Genomic DNA, 16,649 nt, shown 5'->3' with positions numbered 1-16,649 from the left:
CCTTGTATCAAATGGATGTAAAGAATGCCTTCCTTAATGGCGACCTTCAAGAAGAAGTTTACATGGAACTTCCTCCTGGAGTGAACATCCTTGGGAGTGAAGGAAAGGTTTGTCGTTTGAAGAAATCCCTTTATGCCCTTAAACAAGTCCCCTAGAGCTTAATTTGACAGACTCATAAAAGCTATCTTAAAAATTGGCTTTTCTTAATCTCAAGTTGACCATACCTTATTTATCAAGAGAGCAAATGGAAAAGTGACTATGTTGATGACATTGTTATCACAGGGGATGATATCTCTGGAATTTCTGAACTAAAGTCTTTTCTTGCTACTAAATTTGAAATTAAAGATCTTGGAAATCTTCGGTATTTCCTAGGGATTGAAGTCGCAAGGTCAAAGAGAGGCATTTATATTTCTCAAAGGAAATATGTCCTTGATTTGCTTCAAGAGGTATGGAAATTAGATTGTAAACCAGCTAAAACTCCAATTGATCCCAATCATAAGTTGGGAGTTGATGATGGAGATGTCCTTCCTGACAAAGTTGTGTATCAAAGACTTGTCGGTCGCCTTCTCTACTTGTGTTTGACTAGACCAGATATATCATATGCCGTGAGTGTAGTTTGCCAATATATGCACAAGCCTAAATCATCTCATATGAAAGCAGTGAATAGAATACTTGTCTATTTAAAAGGATGTCCAGGAAAAGGGATGTTGTATTCTAATCATGGGCATCTCAAGGTAGAGGCTTATTCTGATGTTGATTGGGCAGGTTCTATTGATGATAGGAAAAGGGATGTTGTATTCTAATCATGGGCATCTCAAGGTAGAGGCTTATTCTGATGTTGATTGGGCAGGTTCTATTGATGATAGACAGTCTACTTCTAGCTATTGTACCTTGGTGGGTGGTAATGTTGTATCTTGGAGAAGTAAGAAACAATCAGTTGTGGCTCAATCTAGTGCAGTGGCAGAGTACAGAGCTATGGCTCATGGAGTTTCCAAATTGTTATGGCTGAAGAACTTGTTGACAGAAATGGAAGTGCATATTGATACTCCAATGATATTATATTGTGACAATCAAGCAGCCATAAACATATCCCAGAATCCTGTTCAACGTGATCGTACAAAGCATATAGAGGTTGGTCGACATTTCATTAGAGAAAGAGTTGCCAATGGAGAGATTTGTTTACCTTTTGTGAGGTCTGAAGATCAATTGGCCGATTGTCTTACTAAAGGTGTCTCCAAATCAAAGCTTGACAACAATTTGAACAAGCTAGGCATGACAAATATCTGTGCACAGCTTGAGGGGGAGTGTTGAGAGTGTAAGGGCATTTATGTCCTTTCATGCTTTTTTGTATTTGGGCGCCTATTCAAGGGCCCATTTGTAATTTTCTTCAATATGTTAAGTAAAGCATTCTTCAGGGTGTGAATAGTAACACACCTGAGATTCTCGACAAAACCCTTTCTTCTTCTTGATTACTTTAACTATATTAATATATTATATTCAAGGTTTAAAATTTCGATGTGATATGCCTGATACGGGGCATATCGTGTCGTATCTTTGAAAAATAGATACGGGGTACACATGGAAATCGGATGTTCCATCTTTTTTCATGCGTATTGGACCCGTATCAGGGGCATATTGGAGGTGTATCGGGGCATATCAGGGGTGTATCGGGGTGTATAGGTAGTATACGAAAAAGATACAGCCAAAAACTAAAAAAATAAATAAATAAAGGGGGAAAGAAAGCTTCTTTTCCCAAAAATAAGCCTTCTTTCACCCCCAAATGACTCTAAAACTCCAAACTTCATTCCTAGAGTGCTAGATTTGCAACAATTTGCAAGAAACAAGTGTGAATCATTAATTTTTTTAAAAGATTTTTCAAATTTTTAAAAAACATGGCAAAAATAGGTAATTTTTTTCAATTTTTTATAATATCTTGTGATTTCTTTTTTTTCTTGGATGTTTAAATTTATGTTGATTTACATTTCTTACATTCAAAATCATAACTTTTTTGTGTTATCAGTAGATTTATGGAAATTTAATGAAGATATTTTAGGGAAAATATAAATTAACAAAAATTTTGAAAATGTAATTTTTTTCTCTACCTATAAAGACTAAATATGTTTTAGATCTATGGATTTATCTATCATATCCATAGAGCAATTGAAATTTCTTCTTTAATTTTTTTTTATTTTTATATTTTAGAATTAAAAAATAATTAATAATTAACTATATTTTACCATTTGATCACAACAATTGAATATATTATAATTCTATGGATGATCTATCATATCCACAGACCAATTGAAATTTCTTCTTTAATAATTTTTTTATTTTTATATTTTTAGAATTAAAAAATAATTAATTATATTTTACTATTTGATCACAATGATTGAATATATTATAATTCTATGGATGATCTATCATATCCACAAAGCAATTGATATTTCTTCTTTAATAACTATTTTTAAATATATTATATAATGTTTATTTATTTTTATAATTTTTGGAATAATAAATAATTATTAATTATATTTTCACATAGAAGTTGTGCCAATGCATGTTTTATGGTTGGATAGGAGAGTTGGGTTTTTCCCATCCCATAAAAAATTAAAACTTAAGATTATAATTTATAAATTATAGTTAAGCATAGGATTTTTAATGAAGTTATAATTAGCTACAATATATTTCTTCATAAAACCACTAAAATATATTAATTTAATATATATACACCTCATTGAGGTCTTATATTTAGTGTATTTTATGTATTTTTATGATCTAATAAAGTATTTATAGTGTTTCCAAGTGTATCTATGTGTATCTTAGTTTTTCTCCGATACACATGCATATCCAAGGCGTATCTCGATACGTCTCTTAAAATTGCCTTTCCGATACACTTGGCGCTTCCGATACTTTGAACCTTGATTATATATATTGGGTCGGGCCGCAGGACTGTGCCAGCATGGCCCACTTTGTTGTGTTGTGCCATTCCAGCCCATGGGCCTTAAAACCCAAGCCCAGCACAGCCCGCATGCTACAGTGACGAGATGGGCCCGCCACGGCCCATGTCGTGCTGGCCTGTGGGCAGCATGACCCAATTTACAGCTCTAGCTGTCATTCCTCATTTTCGAATGGTTGTCAAACTCGAACCTCTATGGCTCTGCTCTTCCATCACCGGCAGCATGGCCAGCAACACACCACCAGTTGAGTCTGCACGCATCTCCCTCTTTCTCTGGCTCTCTCTCTCTCTCTCACTCCGCCATTCAAACCCAGAAACACAGGAAACCAGCAGTCTGTATTGGTGCTTCATGCTTTCCCTATGCTAGAACCAAACACTGCCCGCCAACCAAACTAGATGTCTCTGACTCCAACCACCTGTCTGCCTTGAGTTCCAGAGTACTGTGGATTTGCTTGGAGGGTCGTTGCAACCAGCTTCCAGTTCCAAACTCCAAAGTTCCAGCTACCACCAGGCAATAATCAGGCGCCACCACTGGTCCTCCACTTGGGGCTGCAAGTAATTTGTTTTTGAAACTGTAAATCTTCTACTCACCCCCTGTCAATCTGTCTCTTTCTCTTCCTGTATCCAGTACACCATTATAGGTGTTCATGGCTGAAAATTCTCAATAGGTTAACAATCGGATATCCATTATGATTAACGGGTCGAATTCGAATCAACTTTTATAAATCCCATCGGATTATATACAGATTTGAATCACTAAAAAAGTTATTGAATCAAATCAGATATACCTCTTGCTGAATCTGATTCGATCCGTTTGCAGTCCTATCTGCATTGAGCAACTATTGCAAGTAGAATAATAAGGCCATTGTGCAACGTTGGTCCCAGCTATCTAGGATCATGGGAGGGTAAACTACGTATGGTCCTAATCTTTAGCATTATTTTGCACAAAGTTTCCACCACCCCTAACTATTGCAAGTAGAATTTAAATTATAAATCGGTAGTGCTGCAAAGTATTGAAGATAGTACTTGAAATTGACTACTTGATTGGCCAACCAGCTGGGTTTTTTTTTATCTTCATACAATGTAGATTTCCTTTTATGAAATTACACTTGAGTTCTTCATTCTGTGCAGCAAGTTCATATGCTTATATCTTTTTGTATTTCATATATTTGTTTAAATAATCAATCAGTTCAGATTAATAAATATAGCTTCTTTGCTTCTTTGGGATTTTTAGGCCTATTATTTTCTCCATGTACCTCTACCTGATTTCTAAATCCAATATTGCAAAATCCTAGGCCTAAGATTTGGGATTCAGATGGATCCTATAAGGAGCTCTATTGATTAGAATTCACCCCCCCCCTCCCCGAAAGGGGAGGGGTGTGTTAAACAGTGTATACCTTTAGCTCCAATCAAATTGATGTACAAATACATTTATTATAAATGAATAAAAGTATTGATATATTTCATGTTGACATTGGTATGTTTCTGTGTAATTACTACCCCTTAAACTGGACGCATATGAGACTTGTGTTAGTTTAGAATGTTCTCAACTGTTGGATAGACTTGGGGAGTTTATCCTGCCAAAGCTGACACTGATATGCTGCCAAAGAAGTTGGGGCAGCTTGTCTCATATGGTAGGGTTAGACCCAAAGCACATGCAATGTGTGTTTGGATGAAACAATGAACCTGGACCATTTTCTAGTTATGCCCTAGACCTTGGAAATTGATGGGCAAAACTAGAAAGTTACACATAACCCCTAGACTTGATTATGGTACTATACTAGGTGTTGGATCGGGTTGTCTTTGATATGCCAACCAGTGAAATCCATCAAGGGTCAAAACCTAGGTATATTGGGGCAATCTGAGAATTCACCTAAGTGGGTGATCATAGTGATAGGATCGGCCCCTTTGTTGGACAAAGTGAATGATAAGGTTTACACTCTCTCTAATGGAAACCTGAATTGTCGGTTGAATTTCAACACTGTTTTGAAATCTGATTTTGCAAAATATATTCATTATATCTATATATTAATTTTTTATGAAAATGCTTGCAAAAAGATTTTAATTCTCGGAATCCATTCAAGTAGAGAGTGTGACACTGCACCTTGCACCCAAGGGAGAGGTCTTTCCCTATCGGGCAATGTTTAGCAGTGAATTCGGCCAAGTCTTTTCATAGAGGCTGGGCTGAGCCTATGTGGACTTATGTGAGGCCATTGTGGGGTCCCATGCCATACAAATCAAGCCTAAGTGGGCCAAGCAACACTCTGGAATCGTGAGCCTTATAGTTGATGGGCCTAAGGCCCATAATTAATATGATTAAGTTGTAGTTGTCATGTGACATGGGGCGAATCTAGGTTTGGATCTGAGTATGGAGCACCTAATCTTATAAGAAGATAGGGTATATCTCTAATTAGAGTCCAGATCTGATTTAGATTTGGATTATCTCCTAATTAGGTTAGGAGGTAGCTTCATAAGAGATTATAAAAGAGGAGGGAGCAGACCAGTCCAAAATAGCTTCATATTTTTGTAGTTTCTGGTTCTCTTTGCATCCTTTTGTCTCCCAGTTTCTTCCAGATCAACATCAGCTATCAATGACTTTTAGAAATCAGTTTTCTTATTTTTTCAAGAAAAATCCAGAGGAATTTCAGGCTCACTTTCCCTAGTTCGATCCAAGCAGTTGCGTTGCAGTTTTGTTGAAAACTGTGTTGCTGAATCAGCTTCACCTATACACTGCACCATCTTCAGTGGAGGCTAGTTTTAGGACTAATTTGGGCGTGAACTTCCACCTTGGGATCTGCATTTGTGGTATTCGTATCAGGACACATCTCCCTCTTAGTTTGGTTTCAAATCTGGTCCGGTTCAATGTAAGAACGATCCAGAAAAATGCAATTTTTCAAAACATAGGGAATTCGATTCCCAGAAGGATTAGGAAATTTTTGAAATTTCACCCAGCCATCTAGTATGGTTCGGCCATCCATATGATGGATCCTAGCCCTTCCAACAAGGGGAGGTATGTGCTAAGAGGCAGCTGGCCCATTACTTCAACGAAGCAAGAGAGCTTTCCACTTCAACTCTAGCTGAGTTCACATGGACCCCAAGACTCAATTCCATAACTGATGGTTTGGCATGTTCATGTGCAGAAGGATCTTTTTGCACAGCAAACTCTATGCCTTGACTTTTGTGAAGGATCTTTTGTACTCCTTCTTTTAAGAAATTTCTGAGGATTACAATTATGCATGAAAACTGGGGTGGGAGGGATATCTGAGGTGTGTGTATTTTATTAATAACTAAAGTAGTATTAAAATCAAAAGCATGGTTACCTTGATCACTTGTAGATGTAGCAACTTGAAAACTTATTTTATTAGTCCAATTCACAGGTCTATTCACTTTGAGAGCAAGATAGCAAGTAGCTTACATGGTATTTGAAATTTGAACTTCAAAATAACAATAGAATTCTATTTATTTTTTTTTTATAATAAAAGTAAGGGGCTACACAAGATGGGGGGTAGCACGTCCCCACAAATCACTATAAATTCTATTTATTTATTTATTTATTCTAATTCCACCATGAAGGCTGAAGATAAGCTTCCATATGAAGTCTCTCGTTTAGGACTTCTATCTCAATCTCTTAAGGCTTAGACTCCAAGTAAAAGTTGAAGTAACATTTGGTTATAATAACTTTGTAAAATTGTGTACAAAAAAAAAGAAGTGCAACTAAATAATATATATTATTGCTAAAAGTAATTGTTAGATTTACAAATTTAATTTGTGGATTAACTCATACAACTTTTTCACATTTAACTCAAACATTTCTGTAAACTAACACAAAAATATAAGATAGATTTATTATATTTTATTCAATAAAAGAGAACAAAATTTCTTCCAAAGACTGGAAATTGCAAACTGAATGATTAGGGGTTTCACCTCATTGTTATTTATTTCCATTTTTCAAGGATGATATCCATTCTGGTAAATGTGCTTTTTTACTGGAAACATCCTCCAAATCAATTCATGCAATTACATTTCTCTCGTCTCTCAATAATAATGCTTCAAGTCTAGACTGGCAACTATTTTAATTGGCTTCATTCTGCTTGGTTAATCAAATTGTACGTTGAGTTATTCACTTCATCGTGGACTGTTTGTTCAGGTAAAATTGAGCTGCTTGACCTAACAGGAAATACTCGGTGTTGTCAACCGCATACCAGTTCCATGCTTGCTGAGTTTCAAGTTCATGGAAGACCTATTGTACTTCTCCCATCATTCCCTGCCTCAACTGCACCTTATGATGATGATCCATAAGAGTAGTTCTGTCAAATATGTATTTGCAAAAGACGTCCATAAATTGGAGAATCTTTTCCAAACAAAGCTTTGGATCAAGTATGCAGTTAGTAGTCTACCTACAGGCTACAGCCATAGTTCCAACTTCCAAGACTTTGTTAGGGATTGAAGATACCAGTTCCTAAGAAGCTGGAAAGTTGTAAGTTTTGATTATGTATTTATATGATTGCTTCTTTAATTGCTTATATTCCATTAATTTTAGTTGTTTAACATAAATTTTTTTAAGTGGGCCATGTTGGGCTATGGGCCCTCTCCTTGTGCATTACACTTACTCTGACATTCTTAACAATCAATGCAAATAATCTACCTACAAATTCGAGAAGGAATAACGAAAAAAAATCAAATTACAAAAACAAGAATGTTTTGGTTGGTTAGCCCAGGACTTCGCAGGAAAATATTGGAAGATACCGCCATACCTGTGCTGAAGAAACTTCATCCCCTAGAGAGAATTCTGGAGCCCGTTTGAGAGGGCCTCAGCTTTGATTGAGCTGCTTTGAATATTTGGGCTTTCCAGTTTTTCACCAAGCATAGCTTCTAGCAAAGTTCAAAATTTCGATATAATACACCCCGTATTGGGCATATCGTATCATATTGTATCGTTGGCTTAACTCGGGGTGTGACCTGGTTCAGGGGGTAGACTAGCCTTAGACCAACCCCTCTGAACCAGTTTCAAAGAAAAAAAAGGAAAATGAGCTTCGATACAGGCCGATTATGCAGGTATGCTTTTACATGAACCGTCCTGATTATTTTAACCTAAAATGGCCTGTATTGTTATTTTAAACCTTGACTTCTAGGTTTTCTGTGTTGGATCCACCTTGCCAAGCCAGAAGCTGTTGTGAGAAAGCCCCGTCAAAACAGGCATTACAACCCAAGATCATCTGAGTTGAATTCAAATCCAACACTATTAATTGCAGATCCGATCTGATCACATCCATGGATTTGAATTTGAATCTGATGAGGAAGTCGGATTTTTCGATCTGATTCAATCCGATTTGATTTATAAAAAACAATAAATTATTAATAGAAAAATAAAATATAACAATTTAAATAAAGAAAAACAAAAAATACAAGTATCTTTTCAACTATTTTCATTATAAAAAAAATAATGTATTTATAAATATATAAATAGCATATATATCGGATCGGATCTTCTTGAATTGGATAGGGATGATCTAAATGGAGATATCCGAATCAGAAAATATAGGATCAGACTTTGGATAGGATCAAATCATGATCCGATCCATTTGCACCCTAGTGTGAAGCCCCTTCGAAACAGACATTACAACCCAAGATCGTTTGGATCCCACATTTTTCATGTCTTTCCGCAGGTATGATTTTACATGAACCGTCCTGATTTCACATGAACCATGTATTTAAAGCTTGGGTGCAGGAAGGAATGCTGGAGCTTAGCAAAAGAGGAAAGATTGGAGGCCACTTATAGCCACTCTATAGAGAAACCAATCAGCTTGTGGACTTCCTTACCAATTCGGTTCATTCATGTTGTTCCATTGTTGAAGCTTCATCCATTTTCAAATTTTAATTTTCATCTTATTTCCCTTGCGGATTCTTGGGGCAGACTGTCCCGAGAGGAAGTCAGGCCCCTCGGTGGGTTTCAGCGGAGAGGAAATCAGGCCCCTCGGAAAAATAACAGTACCTGTGGAATTCAGCACATGGCCTTGTGCGGTCAGACTCAACCATGATTTCCTGGTGGTCGCGACCCCCTCCCCATACAATGCCATAATAGGGCGGTCAATCACGCATATCCTACGAGCGGTGGTCTCCACCTACTATTTGGCCATGAAGTTCCCTACGGACTTCGGTGTGGGGGTAGCGCGGGGCGACCAGCTCGAGTCCCGCAAATGTTATGTTGCCACCCTGGAGCGGCCCACGGAGCAAGGCGAGGAATGAGCTTCGCCCACAGAGAAAACGGTCGCAGTCCCAACTTCGGCTCCGGACCCAGCTCGCACACTACAGATCAGTGCTTCCGTCAAGGAACCACTACGAACCGAACTGTCAGACCCGTTAGACAGAAGAAACGCAACTTAGCCCTAGAGCGCTGGAGGGCGGTCAACGAGGAGGTCGAGAAGCTCCTCGCAGCAGACTTCATAAGGGAAGTCCATTACCCAAGCTGGGTGGCGAACCCAGTGATGGTAAAAAAGGCGAACGGCAAGTGGCGCATGTGCATCGACTACACCGACCTGAACCGAGCTTGCCCGAAAGATTGCTTCCCCCTCCCCAAAATTGACTGCCTAGTGGACGCGACCTCGGGACATGAGTTGCTAAGCTTCCTGGACGCCTACTCGGGCTACAACCAAATCCGGATGGACCAGTCCGATGAGGAAAAAACCAGCTTCATAACCGAGTTCGGCCTGTACTGCTACAAGGTCATGCCCTTCAGATTAAAAAATGCCGAGGCGACCTTCCAAAGACTTGTAAATAGACTGTTTCGGCCCCTGATTGGCCCGAAATTAGAATGTTATGTAGACGACATGGTCGTCAAGACAGTTTTCACAGGAATTAAAACAAGACTTAGATTCTGTCTTCCAAATCCTGCGTCAATTTAGCATGAAATTAAACCCTAACAAATGCGTCTTCGGTGTCACCTCGGGCAAATTCCTAGGGTACATTGTCAATCGGCGCGGTATTGAGGCCAACCCGGACAAGATAAAAGCCATCCGAGATATGAGACCACCCCGGAAACTAAAGAAGTTCAGAGGCTAAACGGCCGTATAGCCGCTCTAAGCCGCTTCATGTCCAAATCATCAGACCGCTGCCTACCTTTCTTCAAAGCAATCAAAGGCAAATGGTTCGAGTGGACCCAAGACTGCCAGCTCGCGTTTGACGAGCTAAAAGGTTACCTCGCTAGTGTGCCAACCTTAGCCCGGCCCGAGGAGGGCAAGGTCTTAGAACTGTACCTCTCGGCAAGCGACGAGGTGGTCAGTTCGGTACTAATAAAAGAAACAGATCGGGTCCAGCGACCCATCTATTATGTTAGTAAAATTTTGCAGGGAGCAGAGACAAGGTACCCGCAGATAGAAAAGCTAGCATATGCACTGGTGATAGCAGCTCGGAAACTCCGCCCGTACTTCAAGGCTCACACCGTCATCGTCCTGACTAACAAACCTCTGAGGCAAGTTTTACTCAAACCCGAGGTTTCCGGTCGACTGACGAAATGGGCCATCGAACTCAGCGAGTACGACCTCCAGTACAAGCCAAGAACTGCTATTAAGGCCCAAACCTTGGCAGATTTTATCGTCGAGTGCACGTTTAGCCTCGAAGCCCCTGAGCCGGTCGAGCCCGAGATCCCCAGTTCGGGTGAGCTCAGAACTCCCGAACCAATAGAGTCTGAACCCCGTGAAGTAGCGGCCAGTGTAGCATCTCTCCTGGTTAGGCCAAACGCGAACTGGGATGAGAAGCCCTGGATCGTTCACGTAGATGGCTCCTCGAACCAGCAGGGCAGCGGGGCTGGAATAGTGCTACGCGGCCCGAACGGAACAAAATTGGAATGCGCACTACGCTTTGAGTTCGCAGATCCAACAACGAGGCGGAGTACGAGGCACTGATAGCCGGGCTGAACCTAGCACAGAAGGTCGGAGCAAAGCACGTAGTTATCTGCAGTGATTCCCAGCTCGTGGTCAACCAAGTTACAAGCGAGTACAAAGCACACGAGCTCACTATGATTGCATACTTGGCAAAAGTAAAGGGGGCTCTGCTCAACTTCCAGTCACACTTCATTAGGCAAATCCCGAGGTCAGAGAACACTGAGGCCAACGCCCTGTCCCGGCTAGCCAGCACGAGTCACAATGCCATGAGAACCGTGTACATAGAGGACTTACCTCGGCCCAGCATTCTCGATGGGGCGGAAGAGGTCGCTCTCGTCTTTGAAGCAGAGCCGAGCTGGATCGACCCACTTGCGAGCTTCCTGCTAGATGGAACCCTCCCTACGGACCGCAATGCAGCCAAGAGGGTGCAGCGCCAGGCAGCCAAATACGTCTTAATAGACGAACGGTTGTACCGACGATCCTACACACTCCCCTACCTGCGATACTTGCGACCTGCCGAAGCTAAGCTCGTACTCCGCGACACTCATGAAGGCTTGTGCGGTGGACACCTAGGGGCAGAGCCCTCGCTCAAAAGGCACTTCGACAAGGATACTACTGGCCAACGATGAAGGCAGAGGCCATCAAGCTCGTCAGAAAATGCGACAAGTGTCAGAAGCATGCCAATATCCACCATCAGCCTACTGCCGACCTCAAGTACCTCACCAGTCCATGGCCCTTTGCGCAATGGGGCATCGACCTTCTGGGGCCATTCCCGCCAGCAACCGGTGGGAGAAAGTTCCTAGTGGTGGCAGTAGATTATTTCACAAAGTGGATAGAAGTTGAACCTCTGGCAACAGTTACAGCCCGAAACATACAGAACTTCTTTTGGAATAACATAGTATATCGCTTCGGGCTACCCCGGATACTGATCTCCGACAACGGCAAACAGTTCAAGGATATCAAGTTCCAAGAATGGTGCCAAAGTATGGGAATTAGTCAGAACTTCACATCGGTCACACACCCGCAGGAAAACAGTCAAACAGAAGTAATGAACAGAGACATCCTCCGCGGACTAAAAGCACGACTAGACCGAGCTAAAGTATTGTGGGCAGACGAGCTACGAAGTGTTCTATGGGCTCACCGAACCACGGAAAAAACCAGCACAGGAGAGACCCCCTTTAACCTCACCTATGGCACCGAAGCAGTAATCCCGGCGGAAATCGAAGTACCTACGCTGCGACTAGAAGCATACGACGAGCAGACAAATGGAGACGAGTTACGCACCAACCTCGACCAACTGGACGAGGTGAGAGACCTCGCACACATCCGAACTGTGGCCTACCAGCAAAAGGTAGCTCGGTACTATAACGCCAGAGTAAAGAAGAGGAGCTTCCGCGTCGGCGACCTGGTTCTCTGTAAGATCATGGTACCCGAACCCGGTGTAGGAAAACTCGGACCAAATTGGGAAGGACCCTACAGAATAAAGAAAGCACTCGAGGGGGCATACGAGCTCGAAACCTTAGAGGGAAAGCAAGTACCCCGAGCATGGAACATTGTCAACCTAAGGCGATACTACCTATAGACCGCCAAGCAAAGTGGATAAAATCACCACCAAAACAGGCCGCGCGAGTGCGGTAGCCCGGAAAGGAAACAGATCGGACGTATGATCAGTTCGGCAAATATGCTCAGTTCGGGAGAAAGAACAACCAACACTTAAGCAAAAGTCATTCCATTTCAAAAGTAAGGTAGTACATAAAAAAAAATTACAAGCCTAGAGCTATTTCTTCATTATCAGAAGGCACTTCAACAATACCCGAACGCCCCGCCTCGCCCTCGAAGTCTGGCTCACCGTCAGCAGCATTGGTCATCTCCTGAGTTATGCGTGAAGTGGATATGGCGCTAATATCGAGCTCGGGGTACGTATTCCGGATCATCCACCGGCTTAGTTTAAAACCCCTCCTGTATGAATCCACCATCAGATCATCAAAGCCCAGCGAAGCAATGTACTCATCGACAGCCTTCTTCTTGGCATCTTCGATACCTTGAGAAAAGATCTGTGTCCTCTCCCTGATGTCCTCCTGAAGGTACTCGACCTGATGCTGTAGATCCAGCCTCAAGTCCGCTATGTGCTTCACCACCACTCCCATGGCCTCAGCATCTCTCTGAGACCTCGCCTGCCTGATCCGTGAAAAACGAGCAGTCTCTTCGGCAACACGAGCAGCCTCCTCGGCAGCACGAGCAACCTCCTCGGCAGCGCGACGAGCCTCTTCGGCAGCTCGTGCCTGCCTCGAGCTCCTCTCCACCTGAGCCGCCAAGGCGTGAATAGAAGAATTCACCTACCAAAAGGGACCGAGTGATCAAAAGAACCAACAAAACGAAAGCCAAAGAGCTCTAAAAATGGGGGAACACTTACCACCATGGCATGGGTAACGGCACGACAGGCCACTTGATGTAGAGGGAGATCAATCCACGCCGCGACCTCCTCGAGGAAGATAGCCTCCTTACTCTTTTGAAGAGCATGGGTCGGCGACAACACACTCCTGAAATCCCCCGGGGCCCCCGAGCCCGAGGGCCCAGCTCGCGTATGAGCAAACCCGGAATAAGCAGGAGCACCGGAGTATGTAGGAGCCCCTGTGTAGGTAGTCTCAGCATAAGGGCCCCCTGCCGGCTCCTGCATTGGAGGGACCATCTCGGGCTCCCTGGGCAGATCTTCTGGCTGATAGTCCGGCACCTCGGGCTCTGCATCCCGGGGCATCTCGGCGCGACTTCGCTTGGCAACCCGCTTTCTCCTCTTCATGCCTTGAAACAAGTGCCCACCTCGGGTCCCTTAAGAATCCATCACACCTGCGAAAAGGAGTTCGCCATCAGTAAAAAGCAAGAAAGACAGCAAGATAAGAATCTCTAAGTGAAGAACCTACCCGAACTCAGGCCGGCCGCAATGAGCTCGGCCTCCGTCAGATATTGTTGACACTTCAGCCCAAGCTGCGCCCATTGCTGGAGGCCCTTCATCATCTCTTTGTCAAGCGTGACCCCGGAGTTAGGAGCGGTCATCCCCCACCCGGTCTAAAACGGCCACCCCAGCACACTTCGCACCCCGAAATAGTCCCGCTTCCATGCTGGGACCTTGTTGGGGAGCTCATGTAAAAGCTTAAAGCCCGGGCGAGGAGACAGGAAGTAAGCCCGCCTACACTCGGGGAGGGGACCCGCTTGCTTCTTAAGCATCAAGATTGAAGAAAAAATCTCCAAGTCCAACGGAAAGCTCTCTTCGCTAAATAAGGAGATTGTCCCGACCAAATTTTGAATGTAATTCGGGTGAAGCTGGCCGACCGTCACGCCGAAGTGGTTCAAGACTTCGACAAAGAGGGGATGGAAAGGCAATCGCAGCCCTACGGCGAGCTGCTCCCAGAATATCACGATCTCATCAGGACCGTGTTCCCAAGGAAAGCTACCCGAAGGTATGAAATAAGCGTACTCCCCGGGCAAGTTATAGTAGGTAATGAGGGATTGGAGCCCCTCGGGCGTCATGGTCGAAGGACCAAACTTGTCTAACATCCGACCCCGACGAGAGGTGGACGCAAAACTACCCAAAGCGCCTTGGCCTACAAGCTCGAACTCTTCCTCGAGCTCTACCTCCGGCTCGCTAGGGCTATCGAGGGATGCGACTCGGTTCGTAGAACCTGCATCAGACCCGCTGAAAAGACTATCTGAGCCATCCAAGCTAGACATCGGGGAGTGAGATGGGATCCAGGAAAGTACTCACCCGGACAAAGGCTGTAGACCACAAGAGCTCAGACGAGCGGAAGGCCTTGAACGCGAACTGAAAAAACTTGGACGCGAACTGGATGCGAGCTGAGACTCGGACGCGAGCTCGAGAGAAATACATAAGTGACAACAACTGGGGTCCCCCCCGCTAATTATACTCACAGTGACCGAAAGGCGACGGCATAGATCAAAGCCAATCCGACGGCCTACAGCCGCACTGACCGCACGTCCCCCGAGTCCGAGACGTGATTGGCGCATGTCTTTCTGAAATTGACAGAGCGCCGACGCACATCTTTTCGAAACTGACGGAACGCCAGCGCACGTCTCCCTAGTAAAAACGGCAGCGGCACGTCTTTTTCAAATTTGAAAAGACGCCCGCTATCGCGCCCCCCAAGTTGCGTGCTTTTTCGAAATTTCGAAATAAAGCGCGCGCCGCCACATCTATAAGCATTTGGGCAGGCCGGCGCGCTTCCCGCCTAATGGACGCTCGAAGAAACCCAAGGAACCCTGACAACGCACCTTGCGCCGGCAGAACCAAGATTCAAAGTGCAGGGCAAATCTACCTAACACATTGCGAACTCCCCGCGCCAGGGCAAGATCCTTAGCACGAGGAGTGGGGGGCAATTGATGAAGGAAGATTTGGCCCGACCTCGCAAATCATGCCACGTGGCAAAAAACAAGTAGCTCGGCACTTAAAACAGCGTACCGAGGGTACAAACACCAACGGGAAGAGACCAGCAGTTCGAACTCCCCTCGAGGAGACCAACTCCCTAAGAGGAGCCCGAACTCCCTACTTAGAGCTCGAACTCCCTACGAGGAGCCCGAACTCTCCCTTTGGCCCCGAGCCACGCAAAGCAGTGACCCGAACTGGCCCGTCTCATGACGGTTCGGGACACCCCCCCCCCTCCTATCCGAACTTAAGACTTCGCCTCACACACCGCTCCAAGCACTTCGCCTCCAGAGCATTGAATTGGACGAACCACACCGTACCTGACACCAAAGGAGTCCGTATCCAGGGGCGGCGCACCTGACTGACTTGGGATCTGACGCTTGACGGCCGCACTTCAACGGCCACCTGCCACCGCCATCTCCAGTTACAAAGACGGCTCCGACAAAAAGAGCAGTGACGGTCCTGCCCCAGCACAGGCAATGACGCCCGAACTGGCAGAAGCACGGAAGTAATCATTTCCGACCTGACAGAAGTCTAGGAGTGAGTGCGCGAGGTGGTTATAAAAGGCTCTCCACTCCCCCAAAGAGGAGGTATGCAAACTTTGCGCTATCTAGTTTTATCTTTCCTTTGAAGGATTCTAACTTGAGCTTCGGAGCCTTAACACCGGGTTCCCCCCGGAGTTTCTTCATCTCTTCTGTTTCAGGTTCCCTGCTACTCAGCTCAGAGGCAAGGTCGTTGACAGTTAAGACCGGCCGGATTGCGCATCATCAAATTTGATCTTTCTTTTTCTTCTCCTGACTTGAAGGCTAGGGTGCAGGAAGGATATGAGGTATTTGTTAGGTCATTTTAAGCCTCGATATATTGTAATGTGGAAGATTCCCGGTCATTTAGATTCAATCATTTATGGCTGTGTTTGGTTTGAAAGAAAAAGGTAGGGAGAGGGAAAGGTAGGGAAGCCTAGTATTCTTTCAAACCAAGGTTCAAAATTTTGATACATATCAAACAGTATTGGCTGATATGCATCATATCGGGTCAGAGGGTTTCGACCCGATATGATGTTTTGGGGTTTCGACCGGGTCAGAGGGTGGACAGACCTTAAACTAAAAAAATTTTAAAAAAAAAACTACTGATATTGCCCAATATGCCATCGGACAAATCGATATTTTGAACCTTGTTTCAAGCCAAACACAACGGAAAAGATTCCACCAACAGACCAACATGTACGAATTTGGATTTTATTCTCATAAAATCTGAACTTACACCGTCATCACAGCCCATTGTGGCCATGCATTGAGAACATCTCCCCATGAATAAAATCATTACGGAGATGTTCCCAATGCAACTGCAAAGGCTGTGAATTCGGTGAAAGGACAGATTTTGT

General features: G+C 43.8%; 2 protein-coding genes across 9 annotated transcripts in view; one reads left to right on the top strand and one right to left on the bottom strand.

Moving 5' to 3' along the window:
- Positions 1–8,805, top strand: part of LOC104587649 (RNI-like superfamily protein) — a 108,249-nt gene extending 99,444 nt beyond the window's left edge. For 7 of the 8 annotated variants that reach the window (XM_088894777.1, XM_088894775.1, XM_088894772.1 and 4 more), the window contains one exon: positions 7,104–7,510. In XM_088894777.1, the coding sequence (XP_088750903.1) occupies positions 7,104–7,255 (152 nt within the window). In that variant the 3' untranslated portion in view covers positions 7,256–7,510. Of the gene's footprint in view, positions 1–7,103; positions 7,511–8,684 lie in introns of those variants that run through there. The other variant, XR_016080428.1, reaches the window with a different exon arrangement.
- A 3,794-nt stretch (positions 8,806–12,599) lies between these two features.
- On the bottom strand, positions 12,600–13,648 carry LOC148804016 (uncharacterized). The gene is made up of 2 exons (XM_088899039.1): positions 13,250–13,648; positions 12,600–13,172 (listed from the first exon to the last, which is right to left on the bottom strand). The coding sequence occupies exons 1-2, from the start codon at positions 13,631–13,633 to the stop codon at positions 12,600–12,602; spliced, it is 957 nt and encodes a 318-aa protein (XP_088755165.1). The 5' UTR covers positions 13,634–13,648.
- Between the last annotated feature and the right edge of the window lie 3,001 nt (positions 13,649–16,649).

This window comes from Nelumbo nucifera, chromosome 1 (assembly GCF_055504915.1).
Source record: "Nelumbo nucifera cultivar China Antique chromosome 1, China Antique-T2T, whole genome shotgun sequence".
NCBI lineage: Eukaryota > Viridiplantae > Streptophyta > Magnoliopsida > Proteales > Nelumbonaceae > Nelumbo > Nelumbo nucifera.
The sequence above is the reverse complement of the archived record's forward strand: the minus strand, read 5'-3'. Positions and strand labels throughout refer to the sequence as shown.